This window comes from Triturus cristatus, chromosome 5_2 (genome assembly GCF_964204655.1).
Source record: "Triturus cristatus chromosome 5_2, aTriCri1.1, whole genome shotgun sequence".
NCBI lineage: Eukaryota > Metazoa > Chordata > Amphibia > Caudata > Salamandridae > Triturus > Triturus cristatus.
Genome location: NC_140588.1, coordinates 1,088,205,185 through 1,088,229,989, shown reverse-complemented (window position 1 = coordinate 1,088,229,989; position 24,805 = coordinate 1,088,205,185). Strand labels below are relative to the sequence as shown.

The window sequence follows — 24,805 nt, the reverse complement described above, 5'->3', positions numbered from 1 at the left end:
TGTCATAAGTAGTTAGAATTTTGTTCAGAGAATTACCATAAGAATTATGAGGGAAATGGCAAACACCGTCCCCCCAATGGTCAATAAAGCCACATACCCTTTGAGCAGCAAAGGGACACACCACTGTATTAAAATCCCCTACCCAAATGATATCAAAAACAATATCGGATTTGGTTATAATGTCTTCCATAGCAGACTCCAAAGCAAGTACAACCCGATGCCTTGAACAATCAAAAATATTGTTATAAAAATTAATTAAAAAGATATTTCTACCCTGCTCCTGTTGAAGCCATAAAATCTGGGAGTGTGCATCTGGGAGTGTGCACCAACCAAAACATGTTTCTTAACTTTGATGGGTATTTCTACAGAAATCAAAACCAATAACCCACCCTTTGCCCTGCCCGACGGTGAGGCCACAGCAGGTAAATTAAAAGAAACAAAACCATTATAATTGATTGGGTCAACACACCAGGTTTCCTGAAGACATACAATATTAAAAGTATTAATAAACTCTAACCATCCCAGACAAGTGTCCTTTGATGAGAGTCCCGCAATATTCCAGCTAGCAATCAGACAGGCACTCTGTCTACAGGGTTTGGATAGAGATATGGGGCTGGTAGGAACAGAAGGGACAAGATTACAAGGCTGGTCCCCTGCCGGATGAACCCAGTTCTCTCTATCACAACAACTGGGCTTCCCGCTGGTAATATCCGAGGGGTTATCGTTCCCACTAGTATCTACTGTGTCTAATACCCTCGGAATAACGTCCCCTCCAGTGCCTCCAACAGCGTCAGCAACATCCACTGATTTAAACAGGACTGGCTCCAGTCAATCATTACAGTCCAGTCCGCTCAGTACTTCAAAACGGTTTGACATAGTAATAGTAGAACCAGAGGAGACATTCATATCTCCTTCTCTTGTCCCAGTACGTTCAACATTAGAACGGGAATTATGGTGCCTATAGAAATACCCTAAAGGCCGAAGAGATATCCCTACATCCCGTGATGGGGATGATTGAGCTCTTAACAAGGCTGTTGAGGCAAGATGGGGACTTCGAAAGTTAACTACAATACAATCGCCCCCGCAAGTCTTGCGCGAGCTCCCAATCCAGTTAACTCTTCTTGTGCTCAATATATCCTTTGCTAAAACAACTGGGAAGCCGCACTCCCGATGCAGCCAATCCACAGTTTTGTTTTTCAAAGAAGTATGGGATTCACTATAATTGCGGCCAGTCTCTTTAACTGGTGGAACATTAGTAAGAACTGCCACAAATGGGGCACAAGCTGGAGGCAAATCGGGCCTGGAGGTACCAGAATTTGTTGCACTGGGTCCTAGCTGATTCTCAACGACAGGAGTGCGTAACAATCTATGTTGTCCTGGGGTCTGCAAGGAGTCTAGAGCATTTCTTCTCTCCTCGCAGTGTTCTCCACAGTGTTCTGTATTCTTTGGGGGGTTAATCTTGACCGTTGGTTTAACTACTTTAGAAACCTGTTGGGGAACATGACTATTTTCTAAAACCTCATCATTTACTTTGGTGCCAGTACTGGCATTAAGGTGTAATTCTAACAGACCTCCCAGCCTGGCCACTTCGTTAACTGCCATATCAAGTTTGTTCAATAACGGTTTAATTAATAGATCAAACTTGGCATCAATCATACTGATTAAAAGGTCCAACTGCCTGCTATCTACGGTGACCGGATTACTATCCTGCACTACGACGGGGTCACGAGCAGAATTGATAGATAAAAGATCGGCTCTCTTAGATGATCGCACCCCCCCCTTTAGAATATGCATTCTTGTTATGGGTCCGGCTAGAACGTAATACTCTCTGTGATGTTGTAGCCGTCAGGGTAGCAGTCAGTTGGTCTGGTATAAGTATTAAATCCTCGGGAGAGGAATCAGCAAGGCTGTTTCCTTCTAAGGGAGGAGCCACTATAGTATCATCCATATCATGATTAGGCTCATTAAGCTCACTACTTACATCCTGATTGAGAACGGGTAAAGGAGTAGGGGGGTTGATATTTGAGGGGATAGGGTCGGCGGTTTCTAACCGCCCCAATTACTTTCTCCGCTCCTGATTTATCTTATCGACCATTTTCACAAGATAATTATCCATGGTTGATTTTACCGGGATGGGTTTAGCTTTTGACATGGGTTAAACTAATACAGCCCTTTGACAATTTGAGCACAAATAACAAGCGACTGCCAACCCTTACGTATTATCCGCTTTCGTGCTATAATCTCACAGCGCAACAATATGTACTTCGACCCAGCAGGTGCCTCTAGGCAAGTCCGGAAGACCACGGCCCCCACCTGCCCCCTCCTGTCACAGACTGTCCGCCCTTTGTCCGGGCTTCTTCCGGCGCGTTCCGCGCAGCGGTCGCAGGCAATGGTTAAATAAGGCGAGTGGGCGGGGGAAAGCACAGGTGTTGCGCCGCAGGGGCTGCTGGGGACCTAAGTCCCGTGAAGCTTCTTCTCTCCTCTCCGCGTTGAAACCCCCTCACCAGGTGACAGGCAGCAAGGTAAGCCCCTCCTGGGGCAACAGATCAACAGTTCACAGGCAGCGTCCTGTCCGGTTTGTTAGCGATGCGGGACCCGCAAGTCATTTTATCCTTCGCTACGGTGGGTGGGCGGGGGAAAGCACAGGTGTTGCGCCGCAGGGGCTGCTGGGGATCTGAGTCCCGTGAAGCTTCTACTCTCCTCTCCGCGTTGAAACCCCCTCACCAGGTGACAGGCAGCAAGGTAAGCCCCTCCTGGGGCAACAGATCAACAGTTCACAGGCAGCGTCCTGTTCGGTTTGTTAGCGATGCGGGACCCGCGCCAGCGGGTTCCGCGAGCCGTTTTATCCTTCGCTGCGGTGGGTGGGCGGGGGAAAGCACAGGTGTTGCACCGCAGGGGCTGCTGGGGACCTAAGTCCCGTGAAGCTTCTACTCTCCTCTCTGCGTTGAAACCCCCTCACCAGGTGACAGGCAGCAAGGTAAGCCCCTCCTGGGGCAACAGATCAACAGTTCACAGGCAGCGTCCTGTCCGGTTTGTTAGCGATGCATGATTCATATCATCGCAGACTTTGTACATATCGCCAGGAAACAATATCCAATCATTTATGCTGCTGCGCTGCTGCCAGTGAAGTCATAAGCTGCTAAAACCAATCTTCCTCAAAAGAGGAACCCCCACAGGCAAGGACACACTGAGTTATTGTTTAAATACAGAAAACATTTTCGCACAATCTTGTTTTGTGAAATTTTCAAACCTGATTTTTACCAATCTGAATGTACATGGTGATTATTGAACACTTCACTGTTTTTAAACTATTTAATATACATGTTTTAAATCTATTTTAAGCTCTATAAAAGACAACCATTTGTATCAATTTTAATCAATTGAACAATAAATCTACTTGCATGTATTCAAATATGTGAAGCCTTGACAAATCAATAGGACAAAGCACATGTTGGCAGTTGCCTTGTACTGCAGGCTGTCATCATCTGCTTGCAAACCAATTGGCTGTCAACAAATAAACTGCGGACAGCTTGTTTTCATTCTGGAGTCCTGCGTCACACCTTCATGAACGCTTACAGTGATTCTTGTGTGCTCCGATATCGTATAGTATGGCTACTATCAACAGAAACCTTGGGAGGATGCTATGTTTTCAGCTGTTATGGTGTCTGATATTGAGGAACACCTACTTCAGGACGGCTGCACTGGGTTTACAACACAGATGTGCATGTAATGCTGCTGGGTTTTTCATATCGGGGATGTGCAACAATTGGGAAAACCACATGAATCAAGACTATATCTTCTTAATAGTTGGCAGATCTGCTTTTTGGCAATGCCTCTGGTGGGCTTCAAAGAAACACTTCAGGCCCCTGAATTTCTTTTCTAATTTTGTTTTATTTTTTTTACACAAATTATGCTCTGTCCTGCCTCCAGTCCTCAGAGCACAGCTTTGGAAATGTATATTGAAGAAAAAAGTTAGAGCACCTCCAATGAGCTCACCTGAATGTTGAGTTTGCCGTAGGAAAAAAAAACCACCATGTTGCAGTGTTTCTGAGCAGTGCAGACGACTGTGGCCAGAGTTATATTGATATGCAGTAATGTATGAAGCACTGGCTGAGCTACCTTAGTCATTCTTGCTGGTGAAGTGGAGGGCCAAAGTTGTAAGATATGTCCTTTGAGTTTCTCTGAGGAGTGTGGTTGCCCCGTGTGCCGTAGAATTCATGTCCCTGAACCGTGAAATAATATTTTTAATTGTTTAATACATCACACAAGTAAACCAATGCAGCTGTGTAGCGCCTCCTTCTCTGAAATCTTATTCTTTCACTTTACTTAATCAATTTCCTTGAAGTAGTAAAGCGGTATCTAATGTTTTTTTTCACAGATGAATTTGTAGGTGAGGCAGCAGAGGGTCTTAAAGGACACTTGTAGTTTGCAGGAATCAATTTTGGAGCTATGGGAGGATAGGATCACATGCCAAATGTGTTTCTCAACTATCAGTATGATGATACTGTAGATATGGGATAGTCAAGTCGGGGATTTCAAGTAATTATCCAGGATTGGGTATCTTTCATAGATTCACGGGCCTGAATCATTCCCCATCGTCGAGATGGAAGTCCCACGGTAAAGTTTTCAAGCAGTACTTTAAAAGCTTTGTAGGCTATAATGGCCTAAAGCCATCTAAACTGTAGCCTAACTGTGCCCTCTAAAAAAAAATTAAAAAAATAGACTAAATGTTGGAACCCAGCCAATACGCTGTTAGCACCCTCTAGAACACTCTCAGCAAAGGCAGGTTCTCAGATTTTCACCGCACATCATGTGGAAGGGAGTCTCCCTGAGTGCTACTCTCTTCAGCTTTCTCAAGTTTTGACATCATATCAGACATAAAATGCATTTTCTGCCCAAGTAAAACCTGTGGCAAGAAAAGAGTCCATGTTGATGATCCACATAAGGAGTATATTTACTGCCTTTACCCAAGCCATGAGATGAGAGAATGTAAGATCTCCCACACCTTCTCAAATAAAACCCTCAAGGACCGAGAGGGAAGGTTGTTATTGTGGCTTCAGACCACTAAACATTAGTCGCATTCTTCTGATGAGGAAGATAACAGAGCCTGTAAATCCCATAAGAGGGCCAGTTCGAAGGACAGTTCCTCAGGTGGAGGAAGAAAACGTCATAAGCCTTCCCAGGACTCCAAGGCTTCAAAAAAAGAGAAGGTTGCTAAACACTCCTCTGAGCCAGCATTATCTGTGGCTTCTATGCCTGTCAGAAAGGAAGGAGATTGTCCTAGAGCTTTAAAAAATCGACTATGCTGTCGCCGATGGCAGCTGTGACGACGGCGGCGATCCAGGCTCCTATACTATCTACTAGAGTCTCTGCATCGACGACTAGGACCTCATCGTCGTCCAGGACAATCGACGCTCCCTTGTCTACTAAGATGCCGTCGGCGAAGATTACGGCAACCGATTCTTCGAAAACTGTGCCGACGAAGATACCGTTGCCAAAGATACCATCGACGCGTCATCGACGACGATACCATCGACGACACCGTCTACGTCGAGGATGGAATTTCCTTTTCCAGTGGTTTCAGCACCTTTTAGGCCGCCACCAACTAGGATTACTCCAGTCACCAGAGCAACCAAGACTTTCTTACGGCCATCCATGCAAGAGTATAGTAAGGTTTTGCCCTTGCTTCTGTCACATTTGCTGGATGGTTATGCAGAAGATGATGATGATGACGACAACGATGGTCTTTATGAGGTGGCTCAGAACCCATCTGAGCTTCACATAAAGTGTCAGGATGAGGAGAATGAGTACTATCATGACGAGACACAATACTACCAGCAGTGGTATATGGCTCTGCGTCACAGTTACCAATAAAGTTTTCAGCCAGAGCTAGGCCCTAGGGACATGTCCCATCTGCCACCATCATTGATGCAAGATCTACAAGCCACTGGCCTCCAGTAGATCATACAGGTTCGCCAGCCGCTCAACTACCAAGCACACTGGTGAATATTTCGGACCAGCCGACCCTGGAGCACAAGATGCTTCCTCCTCGGAAGAGGATAGAGAGGAAGGTGAGCTGCCAGATCCAGTCTCTGCTCCTGATCCTTGGGCTGACTGTTATTCCAACTCCCTCCCCTCCTCCGCACCTTCCATCAGATTCTCCTCCAGAAGATATCAGTGGATTTCATAACCTAATGCAGAGGTCAGCCAACGGGTTTCATCTGCCTATTGCAGTCTAACTGACCGAATGTTTCTTGTATGACTTCAAGGAAGACACAGGGAAATTGGTACGCTCCATAACTATTACAGATCACATATGGCAGGAAGGCATCCAGATAATAAACACCAACGGCCATACCACCGGTGCTGCCCCGCGTTGAGAAGAAGTATAAGGCTCCGGAGGATTCTCCATCTTGCCTCATTGGGCATCCCAAGCTGGATTCGGTCATTTCTCAAGCTGCACAAAGATGCTCTTAAAACCCTGCTTCCCCAATTACAACTCCTCCGAACAAGGAAGGGAGCAGGATGGACATTTCAGAAAAACGTTTTTCTTCTATGGCAGCAGTGACAGGGCAGCTAATGCTCTAGCCCCTATCGGTTCCTATGAACGCTAAATGTGGTCAGACGTGGCAGGGAATATACCTTATCTCTGAAAATAAGAGGCACGAAAGATACTAGTGGAAGGTCAGCGGACAGCTTCAGAAACCATTGACTGCCCTGGATGTGGCCAATAATGGCGTTCGGGAGCTGCTGTGCTCAGACGTCCAGGATGGCTGAAAGCAACCACCTTTAGGCCTGAGGTGCAGATGAAGGTTTTGGATATGGCTTTCGATGGAGAGTCCCTCTTCGGAAAGGACATAGTTGAGGCACTGTTGGCAATTAAAAATGACACTGACACGGCAAAGTCGTTGGCTGCACTACAGTACAGAAGGGTGCCTTTCAGAGGTCGAGGATTCATCACTTACAAGGGAGGTTACCAGAGGGCTCAACAGTACCCGCCATACCAGTCACAATAGCGACAATCTTAATCTTAACGTTTTGTTGTCCCCAGCTGGTTTTTCTCGCCAGGTAGGCCACAAGCAAATGCCTCAACAAGGTCGGATTCAGGCAGGAAACCATGATCACGCCAGTGTACCAGCCCCCCTCCTCTCCCAGCCTGTGGGTGCGAAGATGTCCAGCTACATCCACCATTGGTGCGAAGTCATAATGGGTCTTTGGGTGTTGGACCTTGTCTCCAACGGTCACACTCTAGAATTTATTCAGCACCCTCCTTCTACTCCACCAAAGGGTGCCCCGCCTCTGTTTTTGCTTATTACGAAAGGAGGCTTTGGTCATGCTTGCCAAAGAAGTGATAGAGCAGGTGCTGGAGTCACAAAAGTGAAAAGGTTTTTATTCTCGTTAATAAAAAAGAAATTAGGAGAATGGAGACCAATTTTGGGCCTAAGGAATCTCAACAAGTTTCTCAAGAAAGACGGTCAAAATTATAACGCTTTCCGACATCCTAGGTCGCTTAAACGAAGGAGATTTCATGACCTCACTCGACATGGAAGACGCATACTTCCATATTCCAATCCATCCGAAGCATTGGAAATTTGTAAGATTCGCGGTGGCTGGTACCCACTACCAATTCAAAGTACTTCCGTTTGGTCTTAAATCGGCGCCGCGGATCTTTAAGTGCCTGGTACCCATAGCAGCAGCCCTGCGATCTCAAGGGTTTCAAGTATTCCCGTATCTCGACAACTGGCTGCTCAAAGCACCAACAGCACAGGAGACCAGTCGAGCTACGAGCACCTGCCTTCACATGTTCAGGACTTTGGGACTCACAAAGACAAATCTTCGTTCCATCCAAGTCAAGTCATTTTATTTAAAGTTTTCTTCATTGCGGTTTTTAGGTACACTCCACGTTTAAACAGTTATATGCCATAGACAACTCTTAACAATGAGCATTACAGTTCCCATTCAACAGCAATGTATCCAATTTAGGTTGCCTCATAAGTGTTTACCGATTCGACCATTAGTATTGTCATTTTCATTATCAGATAAACTTGTAACTGAACACCCCCTCCCAACCTCACCCCCGCTTCTAACAGCAGCTAAATCTGGGGTATCCTCTTGCCTCTCCCCTTGTCTGGAGAACTCATTTCCCACATGACTATCACCATTCGACAATGTCTGTGTAGAATCGGGGGAGCTTCTCCCTATCTCCTGGAGCATTAGCCCCCACGCCTGCAGTACTTCCGGGAGTTTGGCATCTCTTCTAGTACTACGTATGTGCCCCTCCTCCGCCAGTACCCATTCCCTCAGGTCCGTTTTCCAGTTCTCTATCAGCGGCCCTTGTTGTGTCAGCCAGTGGTTCGCTATTCTCCGCCTAGCTGTCACAAGCCCCAAAACCAGGAACTTCCTGCTGGTTTTGCGTTTAGGGTCTCGGGGAATCAAACCAAGGATACAAGTACGCACCTCTAGGGCAATCCTCCATCCCGTTATTCTATTCAGGTCCTCTAGGATAGCCGTCCAGTATACCTGAATCATCGGACACGACCAAACCATATGTGGAAAATCTGCCTGTGCATAGTCACATCTGGGGCACCTTGGATCTCTCGAACTGTCAATAGTATGTAGGCTCTTGGGCGAGAGGTATGTCATGTGGACCATGTTATATTGTATCTGTTTAAACCTATTGGAAACCGCCACCTTGCGTACACCTCCATAAAGTTTTTCCCAATCTCGTGGTGTAATCTCCTGTGGACTCACCTCCTGCCATCTACCTTCTATTTTGAGAGATGTACATTTTTTGTCTTCCCTTAGTGCCCTGTACAGGTGGGTGACAAGTTTCCACCCTCCCGCCATGGCAATCATCGTGACCAGGGTATGCGTGTGGTTCGGGGCTTCTGGGAATGTAGGCCATAGTTGTCGTGCCGTTGCCGCTATTTTGGCGTTTTGCACAAATTGTCCCGATCCCAACTCAAAGGAGTCTACCGCTTCCTGATATGTTATGAACCGTTGCTCCGTATAGAGGTCCGACAGCATAAGACAACCTCCTTCCATTTGTCGGTAGACATGACCCGCTCAATGAGCGCGAAAGGTGGCATCAGCCAGAAGTCTGCCTCAGGGGCAAACGGTCGCACCTGGATAAGTCTTCTAACCACCCTGGCCCAGATGGCAGCTAACAATCTGCCCAGTGGAGGACACTGTTCCTGTCACCCTTTCGTTTGCCAGAGGAGGGCGCCCAACTGTTGACCACATATGTGTCCGCTAGAAGCGATCGTTCCCAGGAAGGGTCCGTATCGAGCCAGGCCACTGCGTGCTGTAATTGGGACGCAAAATAATAAAGTTCTAGGCCAGGGATTTCCAAACCGCCCCTACCCCAAGTGCGTTTCATGACATCTAGGCTCACCCGACAGCGTTTTTCATTCCATAGTAATTGTAAAAGCATTGCATCGAGGTCCTTGAATTCCTGGTGTGGGAGTTCGAATAAGGAGCCCTGCATTGTGAAGAGACATTGCGGTAGCTACACCATTTTTGTCAAGGCGATCTTCCCCATCAATGAGCGTTTGAGCGTGTTCCAGAAGTCAATACTGCCTTGGAGACCCCCAAGTATCCTCCCCATAATATGGTGATAAAAAACTTCTCCTTCCCTACTTATCCAGATCCCGAGATAGCGCAACTTATCTGGCTCCCACGGAATCCCCATCTCTGGGAGTTGGACCCCGCCCCTCTCATCCTCCGACCCAACCGAATATAGTTGTGATTTAGTATTATTGACATAGAGTCCAGAGGCCTCGGCAAACTGATCTAGAGTCATCAGCAATAACGGAAGCGAGTGGGTTGGCTCCCACAGGTACGCCAGCGCGTCATCCGCATACAGTGATACAATATGTTCCATGGCCCTGATTTTAATGCCCCGCCCCTGGAGGACCCTACGGAGATGACATGCTAATGGCTCCATCGCCAGGGCGAACAACAAGGGGGAAAGCAGACACCCCTATTGCGTCCCTCTGGCTATTGACATCGCATCCGAGACATAACACCCCGTGCGGACCCTTGCCACTGGCTGAGTATAGAGGAGTCTCACCCAATTCACAAATCCTTCACCGATCCCCATTTTTAATAGCACCTGCCATAGCTATTCCCATCTGACCGAGTCGAACGCCTGTTCGATATCCAGGAATGCCAAGGTACTCTGTTGGGCCTTGCCCCCTAGTGATTGCATAACATGGGCAAGACAGCAGATATTCCGCAGCGCATTCCTCCCTAGTATAAAACCAGACTGGTCTTTGTGCACCACTTGCCTGAGATACGGAGGTAATCTGTTTGCCGGTGCCTGACTAATGATCTTAAGGACGACATTGAGCATAGAGATTGGCCTGTAGGAGGTGGGGAGTAAGGGGTCCTTCCCCGTCTTGGGGATCATCCCAAACAGCGCTTCAGGCATGGAGGCAGGTAATATGCCTGTCTCACCGGTTTCCATAACAATGTCCAGGAGCTTAGGAACCAGGACTCCCCCAAATTCTTTATATAGCTCCGCCGCCAGGCCATCCATCCCAGGGGATTTCGCTGTTTTCAGGTGAGCGATCGCCACTCTCACCTCCTCCCATCTAAAGGGTGCCCCCAGGGACTCCTGACTTTCCTGGTCAAGGCAAGGTAGATCCATCTCAGCAAGGTAGACTTCCAAAGCCGGGAGGGGGGGGGGGGGCAATATTAGGCTCAGAATATATTTTTTGGAGGTGCGTGGTGAATACCGCATTAATCTCGTGTTGTGTATAAACCAATCGACCCTGATCGGATTTAAGGGCCAGTATCTGGAGAGGCTGTCTCTCCAACCTTATCAAACGCGCCAGTAGGCATCCGGCTTTATCACCCTCCGTGTACCAACGACGTCTACTCATGGTCCTATTATATTTGCCTAGTGACTCCCATAGGCCCCCTATCATTTGTCGTTGCTCCGTCCATTTGGCCGGTCCCTCTGGGTCTGTGGGAAGTTCTTCTAGGGCCGCTAAGCGTTCCTCCTGGTGTTTTAGGTCCCCCTCACCTCCACCTCAGTGGACATACATACCCCCCTCATCACTACTTTCATCACGTCCCATTCGAGCGCCCTTGAGCTAGCCGTGTTCCAGTTCACCTCAAAATAGCCTTCCAACCCTGCCGCGATAGTCTCTTTATAAACTGGGTACGTCAAAGCCTCGGTGTTAAGTCTCCAAATCAGTATTTTGGAACGCTGGTGGCCCAAAGTTTAGGCCACCAGCATGGGGGAGTGATTGGACTGATAACGGGCCAGGTACTGTGTCTCTAGAATCCGACCGGCTGCTGTCTCCTGTAGAAAACAATAGTCCAGCCTGCTATATGTGTTGGCTGCCGGAGTGTGACAAGAGTATACCCAACCATCAGGGTTGCGGTGCCGCCATATATCCAGCAAGTGATAATTGCTAAGCATCTGTCGCATGGCTTCCTGTGTCTTGGGTTTAGCATCCACTTTCAGGGGGTGCCTATCTCGCTCCTTATCGAAGGCACATTTAAAGTCTCCTGCAATAATCAGTTCTACGTCTGGTGGCAAGTCTAATTTCCCCAGGACCTTACCCAAAAATTCCCCATCGTCAGTATTCGGAGCATAAACGTTCACTAGACACATGTGGCTCCCATCCAGTGTCCCTTTCACCAGCACGTATCACCCATCTGGATCAGGACTACACTTTAAAACTTTAAAGGGGACTCCAGGCGCCACCCATATAAGCGCCCCTCTGGCAAACCCCGAGTAGGAAGTCGTGAAAAACTGGCCCCTCCACCGCCGTTGGACATATTTCAGGCAATCCCCCCAGAGATGCGTCTCTTGTAAAAAGGCCATGCTTATCTTATACCGCCTAAGATATGTTGCTACCCGAATCCATTTGACCCTGTTATTGAGCCCCCTAACATTCCATGGTATAAGTTTATAAATCTGTTGATCGCCTGACAAGTTGAAAATCCTAGGTGACCATGATACCTGATGTAGAAGTGGGATGAACCTCAAAGTGTAGCATTGGGACCCCCCTCTTTTCCCCCCAAAAGCTCATGACCTCCGGTGACCCGGCATAAAACATTCCCATCATAGAACAGTAAAACAAAACCAGGAGAATACTCACCTCCCCCCACCCTCAGGCAGTAGAACCTCATTCTCATAGCCCATCCCTGGTCTGAAGACTCAGGACTCCGCCCCATAGCCTCCCCTCAAATCCCCCCGCAACATTGTAAGCAACAACAACTGTCAGCAAGAATCCTCTGTCCTTGTTATACAACCAGTCTGCCTGGCACTGCGCAACCCCGCCCGACCAGCGGCCTAGCCAGGCCGCCACAGCGCACTACAGTTGGGGTATCTAGACTGCATCCCGCCCCAACAGCTACGCTCCCACCCCCCCCTCCCACAGGTGCTCTGCAGCAGAGGTCCGTACTTACAGCTTACCATTGAGGTCCGTACTTACAGCGCCACGTGCAGTTCTGCAGACCAGCATCCCCAGTATGGCAGTCCCCTTACTTGTATACAGGTGGCTCATGAGCCGGCAACGACTGGGCCGGCAGTGCCTTCCGGTTCCGATTGAGTTTCTTGGACAAGGCACAGTGGGGAAAACTGTTTTTGCGTCGGTGTGCCCCCCAACTCTTCTCTCAGGGTGCTGTCCGGCCCCACCATGATGAGACTTCCGTCTGGTACCCTCTTTGGCCCAGATCGTTGTTCTCCAGTGCGGCGGTGCTGGTTCCGTTCCACTCCGTCTCCTCTGTTCCTGCCATCCGTGATGTTGGTCTTGCCCCTTCAGGCCCATTGAATCCATCCAGTCTGTGGCCTCCTGCGGAACATTGAAGAAGTGGACCCTGTCCGCATATTGTACTCTGAGCCGGGCCGGAAACATTAAGCTGTACTTTACATTAAGATCCCTCAGACTCCGCTTGACCCTCAGGAAGTCGTTCCCCAAGTCTTGTACCTTTTTTGTGTAGTCCGGGTAAATATGGATCTCTTGTTTTTCAAACCTGAGGGGACCGTTCTTGCGGATAAACTGCAGGATCATGTCCCGGTCCCTGAAATTAAGCAAGCGAGCGATCGGAGCTCTACGTGGCAACCCCAGTTTCGGGGGGGGCCCTAGGGAACAGTGGGCCCTTTCCACCGCAAACATCTTGGAGAGTCGGAGACCCGGAAGGGCGGAACCGATCCATTCCTCCATAAATAGGTCTGCTGCTGGACCCTCCGCCTTTTCCGGAAAACCCAAAAACGAATGTTGTTCCTTCTCGAGCGCCCCTCAGCGTCTTCCGCCCTATCTTCGAGATGAGGTGTGCTCTTTGAGTGCAGACACCGTCGCCTGCAAGTTCTGGACTTCTGTACGTAAGGAGGCCAGGTCCCCCTCCGTGGTAGTGAATCGGTCCGCCACCTTCCGTAGGTCCAGGCGCAAGTGATTTATGTCTATGACCATACCATCCATTTTTGATTCCAATGCCGCTCGTGAGTCTCTAATGGACTCCAGAATGTCAGCTTTATCTTGGGCTGCTGATCCCTGTGGCGGTCCCTGCCCAGGGTCCGGTCTATTGCGCTCCGCCGATGTTGAGCCCGGCACTGTATACTGCATAATCTTGTCGGTTTGCGCTCCTCTAAGGGGCCTATCTTTCCCCATCTCCAGTGTGGGCTTGTCAAGGTTGTCCCTGGGGCACTCCACTCCGCAACCCCAGGCACAAAAATTTGTCATGGGCCAATCCAGGGCCAGGGGGTGCGTATGCGGGTCCCCCCCCCCGCACCCTAGTCCCTGGTTAGCTGAACACCACCTGAACAAACGTCCCACAGTGCTCCTCGCGCCGGGCTCTATGGCAACCATAGGTCGTCTCAGGAGTTACAGTCCAGCAGGGATCAACTTGTGGCCCCCCAAGTCTCCTCACTGGGAATACTGGGTGATTCCTCCACTAATCTACAGAGCACCTCCCTCTGCCGAGAGCCGTCTCAGGAGTTATGGTCTGGGTGCCTTTGGGAGTGCGCCCCCAAGTAGAGGTCTAAGCCCCACTACCCAGCAGCCTGCCTACGTGGGCTGTACAGCGCCGTCGACGGTCCTCTCAGGAGGGAACACAGTCCGAGTGGGCCTGGACTGGCTCTTCTACACGATGGGTTTGTCCAGGCTCTCTCCTTCATACAGTGTCCGTGGGTCCGGCCCCGGTCTACCTATTCCGCCAGTTCTTAAGGTGTCTGGCTGCCTGGAGCCCTTTTTGGGCCGCTGCCTTCTTGCAGTTGGGTGTCTCTGGGCTGCTCTGCTGCCCTACACGAAGTCCTTGCGTCCTTCGTATGGCTCCAGGGTCCACACAACATGCTTGGGTTCCTTCCTGCCTTTGCTCTGGTTGGTAACGCCCCACGGCTGGTAATCTGCCTTTACATATTATGGCACCATCGCCTGGTCCTGGCGTGTCTTCTACTTTCGTGCTACCGGCATCTTGTGCCATAAATTGGCATTTTGCTACTTTGTTGCTCCTGTCTTACTGGTGCTGGTTTCCACAGAGCTCCTTTTCGCTGTTGTGCATACTAGGCCGGTTTGCAAGGTCTCTGTCCTACCGGCGGCCGCCTCTCACGACTTGGCTGCCGCCTCTCACGACTTGGCTGCCATCGCTTCCTTCTACAAAACTCGCCATATCTGGGATATGGTTTCTTCTCCATGCTAGCGCTTCTGGGTAAGGGACAACCTTTTGCCTCTGCTGTCCCACGTGCCTTTGCGGGTACAATTTCCTCCGTGTTCTTTCACACTGTTTTCTTGGTCGACCAGTACTTGATTAGGCTTCTGTCGTCACTTCAGATCCTGGAGCTCTGTCCTCATTATGGTGTTAAGTCACCTTATGGACCAATAAGTTCTTTCTAAAACTTCATGGGATTCAGTCGCAGACCCGCCTCCTCTGTGGGTATGGCTTTGGTATCTATTCTAAGTTAAGGAATCTGCGGCTAGACGTCTCTATCAGATGTAAGAGTTACTTTCCTTCGGTAACGATGTATCTGGTAGAGACATAGTCTAGCCGCAGATTCATTAATCCGAGGACCTTTTCAGGTTGGGGCCTTCTATTCTCTCCTCCCTTACGGTGGCTTGCCCTTTTGCAGAGTGTCATACTCTCTTCGCACATACTGCACCCCTTCTCAAGAGTGGGCAGTGTGTTAATACTTCGTGTGTTCTTCCAAGCCATTGGCCTGGATTATACAGTGTGGAATCCATTTCCGGGTCTTTCCCACCATCCCTCATTCCCCTTCTCCATTGCCTTGGAGTTTTTGCTACCCCCGCTCCCTTTTACTTCAGATCTATTGGCTCTGTACATTTATGGGGTTTTGATTTTGGTTCCGATGTCTCTTTCTGGTGACATCTTATGGTGAACTTTCATTACTCTTCGTTCCACACTTGTTCACTGTCACGTTTTCCATTCTGGATGCGGTCCACATCCTTGTCTTCCTTTAACGTGGAATGTACCTTCACTTGTGCAGGGTGGCTTTTCTGAGCTCTGCTCTGTCTCACCTGTCCATTTCTTCTATTTCTTCATCATCTTTGCACACTGTTCCCATTTTCTCACAGTTCTTTGGTGATGGCTCCGTGTTCTAAAGCGGGCAAGTTTCTCCAACGAAAACTGACGTCAGTGTGCCAGGGGAAGGGTGGGGAGGTGGCATACATGGCTCCGCTGATGTCACGTCCGTGGACGACGTCAGGGCGGAGCCATGTGGCTCCGCCCTTCGGCGCATAGAGCTGCTGCTGCGGAAAGTTTTCCGCATCCAGTCTGACGCCTGGGGATATTCAAAGTTAAGGAATCTGCGGCTAGACTGTGTCTCTACCCGATACATCGTTACTGAAGGTAAGTAACTCATACTTTATTTTGACCAGCTGTCATTTTGTAGCTGAAACATCAGCACTAGAAGAAGTGTGTGTACCTGGTTGAGAGCTCAGTAGTAGAGTTGAGCATGGCATAACAGAGGATCAGAGAACCAGGATTGAAAACTGCATTGACATCTGGGCGAGCAGACGCACGCGGCCCCAACTTATTACCCAGTTTGACAGGATGGCTAAGCCTTCAAGGTGGGTTAAATATTTGGCCTTGGATAAGAATGAGGAAGTGATGATTTTGCTCCATTTTGACAATCAGGTGTTGAAGCAGAGTTGTTGATGGCTTTGTAGTGAGGGGCAGGTGCTGTTGCATTTGCAGCTTAAGGTTAGTAACTGATTGAAAGATGTTATGGACATCCATGCTCCTTAGATGTCATGAAATTGTCCTAGTCATCGAATGGGTCATTTGCTTGAGGTGTAGAGCGGTCTGTGGCTGGAGACATCAGCGAAGGGAATCTATGGTGCTCAGGTTAAACCTGTGCAGAGATATATTTCTCTTTATCACTTTCATTTGCACCGTGTCCTTAGAATGTCCCCTCAGCCTTCCCCCAATCTTGTGGCAGACACTGGCTAATAAACGAAGCTGTGCAGAGCCCCATGGTCTGCGAGTGTGTTCTTTCTCTGGACTCCTGTTACACACATGAGGGCCAATGTGAAGATCAATCCTTGTTGCTTTCGGATGTTTCCCAGTTACATTCTATTGATCCTGACATTATTGTGGTGAGGGAGGGGTATGGGGGGGGAGAACATATGCTTGAATGCTCCAGATTGGTGTTTGCTTCGCCCTGCTGGGCCGGGAACTGTTCTTGTAGATGGGCCAGATGTTCTTCAGAACCTGACCATTGATTTAATGTTACTTGTCCTTGGTGGACATATATTCTTTCCAATACTGTAACATCAGTGTATTAAAGGGGACCCACTGCGATGTCAATTTGTGGATTGTTGCATTTCTGTGGGAGAGTGGTTGTGTAATGGAATAAGGGGCTTGAGTTACTGGGAGTGCCAACACTGCGTGATTTCTGTTTTTTCCTCAGTATCTCTTAGACAGCAACCGCATGGTCAACATCTTCACCGACCACTTCTACCTGTCCTTCGTCCAGGAGCTGAACAAGTTACTGGCCACCTGGCATGCCACAGCACCGACTCACAGTAAGAACATTGTGTGAAAGATTGCTTCTAGAGGAGTTCAGCAGAAGGCCTTGCAGTGGCTTCAACTGATGGGGGTTAAAAGGGTTTTTGTATATACCCTAAATGGACTGTAAACGGTATACATTGATCATAGGGTTTACGAAGACCAAAAAGGGAGACGCAAGCATGTGCTTTCAGAAAGGTTTGTCCAAATAGCCTTGTTGTCACTTTCTCACACAGTAGAGGTAGAGAGGAGAGGTTATCCTCTTTGTAATGCTGGGGAGGTGTAAACAGTTGAGGGTGCTACCTTTACGTGTCAGTTTGAGTGGTGCTGGTGTATTAAAGTGTCAAGAGGAGGAGCACAGCCACAAGGAATGGAATTAGGGTGCATGTCTCCTGCAAATCATGCTGTTTATACGGTTACTTAATCTGATGCTCTGAAATAATTCTTTGCTTTGCAGGTCTGTTGTTCTCACGGGTGGAAGAGGAGCACCTGTGGGACTGCAAGCAACTTGGGGTGTATTCACCCTTTGTCCTCCTCAACACACTCATGTTCTTCAATACTAAGTACTTTGGGTTGCGGACCCCAGAGGAACACATGCAGCTGTCCTTCACTAATGTTGTCCGCCAATCCCGCAAATGCAGCACTAGCCGTGGCACCATCAAGCTGATCAGCGTTCGATTCTACCCACCAGCCCGGCAGAGAAAAGGACGAGGTAGGGACATCCTCGTTTACTTTTCCAATATGTGCTACTGACAGGAGCATTCTAACACTCAAGGCAATGCATGTAGCACAACCCTGTATGTCTGTGAACTGCTGGGAAATAAATACTGTGATGTAGGCCACATCCAGAAATACACGGCTAGGCAGTGGGCACTGCCCGGAACACATTAACATACTAGCATGGGCTTCCGGGTTCATAGTGCTAGACTGTAGGGCACTGCACTGCTAGACAGGGAGTACTGCTAGGAACACATTGACATACTAACGGAGGCTTCCGGGATCATAGCGCTAGACCACGGGGCACTGCAGATATACACAGCAAGACATTGAGTACTGCTAGGAGCTTATTGACATTCTAACGGAGGCTTCCGGGATCATAGCGCTAGACTACGGGGCACTGCAGAAATACAAACGCTAGACTACGGTACACTACAGAAATAGACTGCAAGACAGGGAGTACTGCCAGGAACACAATGAGATACTAACGGAGGCTTCCGGAATCATAGCACTAGAATACGGGGCACTGCAGAAATCCACGGCAAGACAGTGAGTACTGCTAGGAGCTTATTGACATACTAACTGAGGCTTCAGGGATCATAGCGCTAGACTACGGGGCACTGCAGAAATACACTGCAAGACAGTGAGTACTGCTAGGAGCTTATTGACGTACTAATGGAGGTTTCAGGAGTACTGCAAGGAACACATTGGCATTCTAACGGAGGCTACTGAGATCATAGCGCTAGACTATGGGGCGCTGCAGAAATACATTGCAAGACAGGGAGTACTGCCAGGAACACCTTGACATGCTAACTGATGCCTCAAGGATCATCATGCTTGTAGGAACATACTTCTTTCTTTTATGATCACCCTGCAAGTTTTTGGACTGATGTTGCTATTATTCGCTGCTGACGTGCACTTGACCCTGCTCTCTGGGCCCCGGTGTACGTGCACTGATACTGGACCCTGCTGTCCGGGCCCCGGTGCAGGTGCTCTGTGTAGGAAGGTGGAATCTGATTGCATGGTTACCCCCACTTTTTTCCTGGTGTTTTGTTGGTTTATGACTAGTCTGACTGGGATCCTGCTAATCAGGACTCCAGTTTATCTGCTTTCTCCCTAAATTGGTTATGCATGTACTTTAGGTACGGTCCAGATTGGATTCTGGGGTACCCTTCTCAGTCCCTATTATATGGCATACTATGTACCCAGGGCAGAGGCCTCCCAGGGGCTGCAGCATGCATTATGCCACCCCTGAGAGACCATTCAAACTGACACCACAGGTCTGGTACTGCAGCCTGTGTAAGGTGCTGCATGTACCCCTTATTTAGATAAAGGTTCAATATATCTATTCTAAATCACTGTACTTATAAACCTATCAGTCACCCCTATGGCAGGCCTTATCAATCCTGAAGGCAGGGTGCTGGGTGTTATGTGAGAGGGTGCCCATGCATGAGCAGAGCCCCTCTACGGAACCTATATTCCGGGGTTGTTTGTGATGCAGCCAACCAAATATATTTAAGTGCATTATAACCTCGCGGTAAATGCTAACTTTAACACGGCTGCTTAGAAACATGTCGTGCTTGGTGTCAAACACCTTGGAATCATACCTCCACACCAGTAACTGGTGTGGAAGGTATGATTCCTCCCTAGAGAACCACTACTGTGGGTCACCGGTCTACCCGGTACCAGCTTTCTCGACCTGGGCATCACAAAATGGATACTGCCAGCCACACACACGAGTCTGCCCTCCTCCTGCTGCTGAGCCAAGCTTGAGCAGGGGAAGGCCTGACAGTAGGTTTCCTGTCACAGGGAGGTGTGACCCCCTCCCAGACAGGATTTAGTGTATTGGGGCTGGGTGGGTGCACTCTGAGAGTGCCAGAAAGTCTGCCCTGGGGGCACATTTGGTGTCCCTGTGCATAGTCCAGTTCAAACCGGTTGCAGGAGCCATTTGCTCCTGCTATGGCGCGAAACTGGACAAAGGACATGGGTGTAGCCACCCCTCTGTCCTGACCCTACCATTGGTGGGTCCCTAGAGTTTGTCCCACCCCTTCCTTGGGTATAAAGTAGGAACCCCTGACTACAGGACTTTAGATTTTACCTGCACTAAACTCTGCTACAAAAACCAAGTACTTCGACGATCTACACTACGCTGGATGTCTGAAGAATCTCCCTTGGAGTAAAGAAGTTACTCCCCTGCAAGGCATAGCTTTAACGCATCTGACCGGTTTGCATCTCCCGAGCTCCTGAGAACTCCAAAGATTTCTGCAACACAGGAGGTGGGTTCCCGAGCGTCCCTGAGGTCGATCAGTCCTCTCAGCAATCCTGAGACCCATATCCCTTATGGGGACCGTGCAACCCGAACCCCCTGTGCACCGTGTAATTTTGCAGCAGCCTATGCTTTTTGGCGATCCCTGAGGCTGCGCTTTGGGCTACTTGTAGTTATGACCCCGAGCAGTAATTCCACCGAAGATTTCCAGCCTACACTCCACGAGTGTTCCATGGGCTGGTATTTTGTGATTCAGCTCGAGGTCCCTTCGCGATCCCTGGTCGGTTGGTCTGTGGGTCCCTGTGAAGGTAACTTTGACTTTCAGTGGGCTTTCCTTGTTGCTCCAGACGTGCCCTGACTCTCCATTGCTTGGAGAGTCTCCAGGACCTTGCTGGTCCTCACCGAAGCTTATTTACTCTGCCCGCATGGGTTGCAGTTGCCAAGGCTTGTTGGTTTTCATTCCGGACACTGACCCCCCAGCACTCGACATCCTTTGTGGGACAGCTCACCTCCGGACTTTGGTCGACGTCTCCTGGTCCCCGTGGCTGCAGAGTCAAGCATCGTATCATCTCACCTGAAGCACCCGACATCGGTGGGCAGTCGTCTATCGTGCCCCTGGTCACCCTGAAGTGACCCAGACTCTGTCCCCTCTGCTTTCAGGTTCTTCTCACTTCGGATCCAGGCTTGGATCCCACCGAACACTTTTCATCTTCCCGGCAGCAGCACTTTTCCGCATCACGGCATTGAAAACGGCGAAGGTTTCTGACATCTCTTGACCCCTATGCACCCGGCTCCTCTGGGATAGGTAACACGGGTAACTCGGTACTCTCAAGGGTGCTGGCCTTAGAACCTTCTATGTTCCAGAGGGTTTGCTTGAAGTCCTCTCCGAAGTGTCCTTAATCTTTAACATTCCAACCGTGATTTCCCATAGAGTTGTATGGAGCTCGCGTCTGTGTTGACACACTGCACCCGTCCTCTGTGGGTCCCCTGTGTCACTACTTTGGGTGGTTCCTTGGGGTCCCAGCGATTCTGCGTGCTCTAGGCACTGTCTAGTTAAGTCGTGGTTGTTATACCACTTTCTTAGTATGTGGCTCGGTCTCCCCCTGGAGCTAGCTGTGTATTGTGCTATTTACTGTTGTTCTAGTGATTTAGTATTGTGTGCTTTGTGCTCTAATCTCATAAAGAGGTTAGTAGAGAGTGTTTAGTAATAAATACATATATTTTTAGGTCTCGCCTGGCGTAGACTGCGCACATGCGCAGTCTTGCTGGCGAGATTTAATGATTTGGGGTCTTTTCGGTAAAGGACATTAAGTCCCGCCCCTCTTTTCCATTGGCTGGCATCACCGTTTATGCTAAACGGTGACCAGCCATTGGAAAAGAGCTGTTCGTGACGTTTTCGTTTGGCTTTTTCGCCCGTCCCACTTGGAAGGGCTCGCCTGCTTTCCTTCTGAAGTAAAAGGTTTCTTATCTTTATGAGGCCAAACACATGAAGGAAAGCAGGCAAGCTCATCCAAGTCGGACGGGCGAAAAACCCAAAAGTAAACGTCATAGGCTGCCTGCGAGCGCTTGTATATATCTCTTGTGTGGTTCTCCTTTCATTTGGTCTTTCAGGAGGTTCTGATCTGGTAAAACAAGCTGCTTTACATTCCTTTGAGACTTAGCCTGAAGGCTGCTCTCCATAGCTACCACTAGGATACCTTTCAATAAAGGTTGTCTTTAACCTAATCATCAATAAGGGTTGTTTGGACTGGTACAAGGTGCCCACTTTAATTAGTGGACAGCATATACCAGGCCAACTTCTCACACTCTGATACTGGACCCCGTTGTCCGGGCCCTGGTGCACGTGCTCTGATACTGGATCCTGCTGTCCGGGCCCTGGTGCACCTGCTCTGATACTGGACCCTGCTGTGCACACTCCGATACCGGACCCCGCTGTCCACGCCCCCGTGCACGTGCTCTGATACTGGACCCCACTGCATGTGCTGTGATACTGGACCCTGCTGTCTGGGCCCGGTGCAACTGATCTGATACTGGACCCCGCTGTCCGGGCCCCGGTGCACGTGCTCTGATACTGGACCCCACTGCATGTGCTCTGATACTGGACCCTGCTGTCTGGGCCCGGTGCACCTGCTCTGATACTGGAACCCGCTGTCCGGTCCCCGGTGCACTTGCTCTGATACCAGATACTGCTGTCCGGGCACCGGCGCACGCGCTCTGATACCGGACCCCGCTGTCCACGCCCCCGTGCACGTGTTCTGATACTGGACCCCACTGCATGTGCTCTGATACTGGACCCTGCTGTCTGGGCCCGGTGCATGTGCTCTGATACTGGACCCTCCTCTTTCCGGGCCCTGGTGCACGTGCTCTGATACTGGTTCCTGCTCTTTCCGGGCCCTGGTGCACGTGCTCCGATACTGGACCTCGCTGTCCAGGTTCCGGTGCATCTGCTCTGATACTGGACCCCGCTGTCGGGGCCCCAGTGCACCTGTTCGGATACTGGGCCCCGCTGTCCGGGCCCCGGTGCACGTGCTCTGATACTGGACCCCGCTGTCCGGGACCCATTGCACGTCCTCTGATTCCGTACCCCGCTGTCCGGGCCCCGGCGCACGCGCTCTGATACCGTACCCCGCTGTCAGGGTCCCAGTGCACCTGTTCGGATACCGGACCCTGCTGTCTGGACCCCTTCGTACACGCTCCAATACCAGACCCTGATGTCCGGACCCCGACGCACGTGCTCTGATACCGTACCCCGCTGTCCGGGCCCCAGTGCACGTGCTCTGATACTGGACCCCGCTGTCCGGGCCCCGGTGCATGTGCTCCGATACTGAACCCCGCTGTCCGGGCCCCGGCGCACGCGCTCTGATACCGTACCCCGCTGTCAGGGCCCCAGTGCACCTGTTCGGATACCGGACCCTGCTGTCTGGACCCCTTCGTACACGCTCCAATACCAGACCCTGATGTCCGGACCCCAGTGCACCTGTTCGGATACCGGACCCTGCTGTCTGGACCCCTTCGTACACGCTCCAATACCAGACCCTGATGTCCGGACCCCGACGCACGTGCTCTGATACCGTACCCCGCTGTCCGGGCCCCAGTGCACGTGCTCTGATACTGGACCCCGCTGTCCGGGCCCCGGTGCATGTGCTCCGATACTGAACCCCGCTGTCCGGGCCCCGGTGCACCTCCTCTGATACTGGACCATGCTGTGCGGGCCTCAGTGCACGTACTCTGATACTCGACCCCGCTGTCCGTACCCCGGCGCACGTGCTCTGATACTGGACCCGCTTTCTGGGCCTCGGTGCATGTGCTCTGATACTGGACCCGCTTTCCGGGCCCTGGTGCACGTGCTCTGATACTGGACCCTGGGCCCCGGTCTACGTGCTCTGATACTGGACTCCGCTGTCCGGGCCCCAGTGAATGTGCTCTGATACTTGACCCCGCTGTCTGGCCCCCGGTGCATGTGCTCTGATACTGGACCACGCTGTCCGGGCCCCAGTGAATGTGCTCTGATACTTGACCCCGCTGTCTGGCCCCCGGTGCATGTGCTCTGATACTGGACCACGCTGTCCGAGCCTCAGTGCACGTGCTCTGATACTCGACCCCGCTGTCCGGGCCCCGGCGCATGTGCTCTGATACTGGACCCTGCTGTCTGGGACACGGTGCACGTGCTTTGATACTGGACCCGCTATCCGGGCCCAGTGCGCGTGCTCTGATACTGGACCCTGATTGCCCAAAGTATGTGTGCAATTTGCTAATACCTGATTGGCATATTTACCTTGCCTATAAGTCCCTATTATATAGTACAAAAGGTACCAAGGGCTAGTAAGTTGAATGTCGCTAGTGGACTGCAATATTTAATTGTGCTTCCACTAGAGTGATCCTAGGCCTGCCACTGCAGGGTAGTCTAGCCGCTAAAAAATAATTCCTTTTGCCAGGTCAAAACCTTTCTTTTTAATATGAAGACACCCCTAGGGAAGGCCTTCGTAGCCCACCAGGCAACGTGCTAAATATTTTAAAAAGGGCATGTTCCAGTGAAACACAAAATTGCGGTTTGCACTGTAGCATGACTGGTGGTCCCATTGGCTAACATGGAGTTTCACTAACCGCCAAGCTAAGTGCTAACTTCAGTTTGAGACCACCAAAGATATTATTTTGCAGCATAAATCCTTTTCTGGATTTACATGCTGTGCATTATTCCGCCATCTAGTGTTTTCTTTTTCTTTTTAGAGTTTTATATAGCGGAAACTTGACCCAAATTGGTTGTCAGAGCGCTTTACATAGCACCAGTACGTTACATGAGGACACACATTCATTTTTGTTTAGGCACGGGTAGATTAAGTGATTTGCCCAGAATCGCAGGATGTTCAGCGTCATTGCCGAGACTCGAACCCTGTTCCCCAGATTCGAGGTCGACCGCCCTAGCCGTTTGGCCAACTTTTCTCCCCTGGTTGGGTCCGGAATTGTCTGTGTTTTTGTTTTTTTGTTTTTCTCCTCAGTTTGGGGCTTTGTCGACTATCATTTTGTGCTAGGTCCATCCCTTGTGTGACATCAGATGGCGCTCCGGAAGTTTCTGTGCGTGGTAGCCATTTTCAGATTCTATTTTTCCACTGTTGGGTCTGGAAGCACAGGGAGACACTCTGAAGTTTTGGATGAAATCCCCAAAAGAATCAAGGGATTTGAGTGAGAAAACCATTGGTCATCGACTGACAAGGCACCGGAGAAGGAGACACCTCCGGACACCTTTCTCTATCTTGGGATTCCAACGGATCAGCGGCGCAGATGGATCAAAAGAGGGCAAGGTAGGGAGCATGGAAAATACCCCTTTCAAATTTTGTCCAAATT

The 24,805-nt window shown here is 50.0% G+C and overlaps 1 protein-coding gene across 5 annotated transcripts in view; it reads left to right on the top strand.

Annotated features, from left to right (window-relative positions):
• The window catches only part of ZMYM3 (zinc finger MYM-type containing 3), a 682,395-nt gene that overhangs the window by 608,319 nt on the left and 49,271 nt on the right, over nucleotides 1-24,805 (top strand). For all 5 annotated transcript variants that reach the window (XM_085608441.1, XM_085608444.1, XM_085608442.1 and 2 more), the window contains 2 exons: nucleotides 16,883-16,997; nucleotides 17,438-17,692. In XM_085608441.1, coding sequence (XP_085464567.1) covers nucleotides 16,883-16,997; nucleotides 17,438-17,692 — 370 coding nt within the window. The remainder of the gene's footprint in view (nucleotides 1-16,882; nucleotides 16,998-17,437; nucleotides 17,693-24,805) is intronic.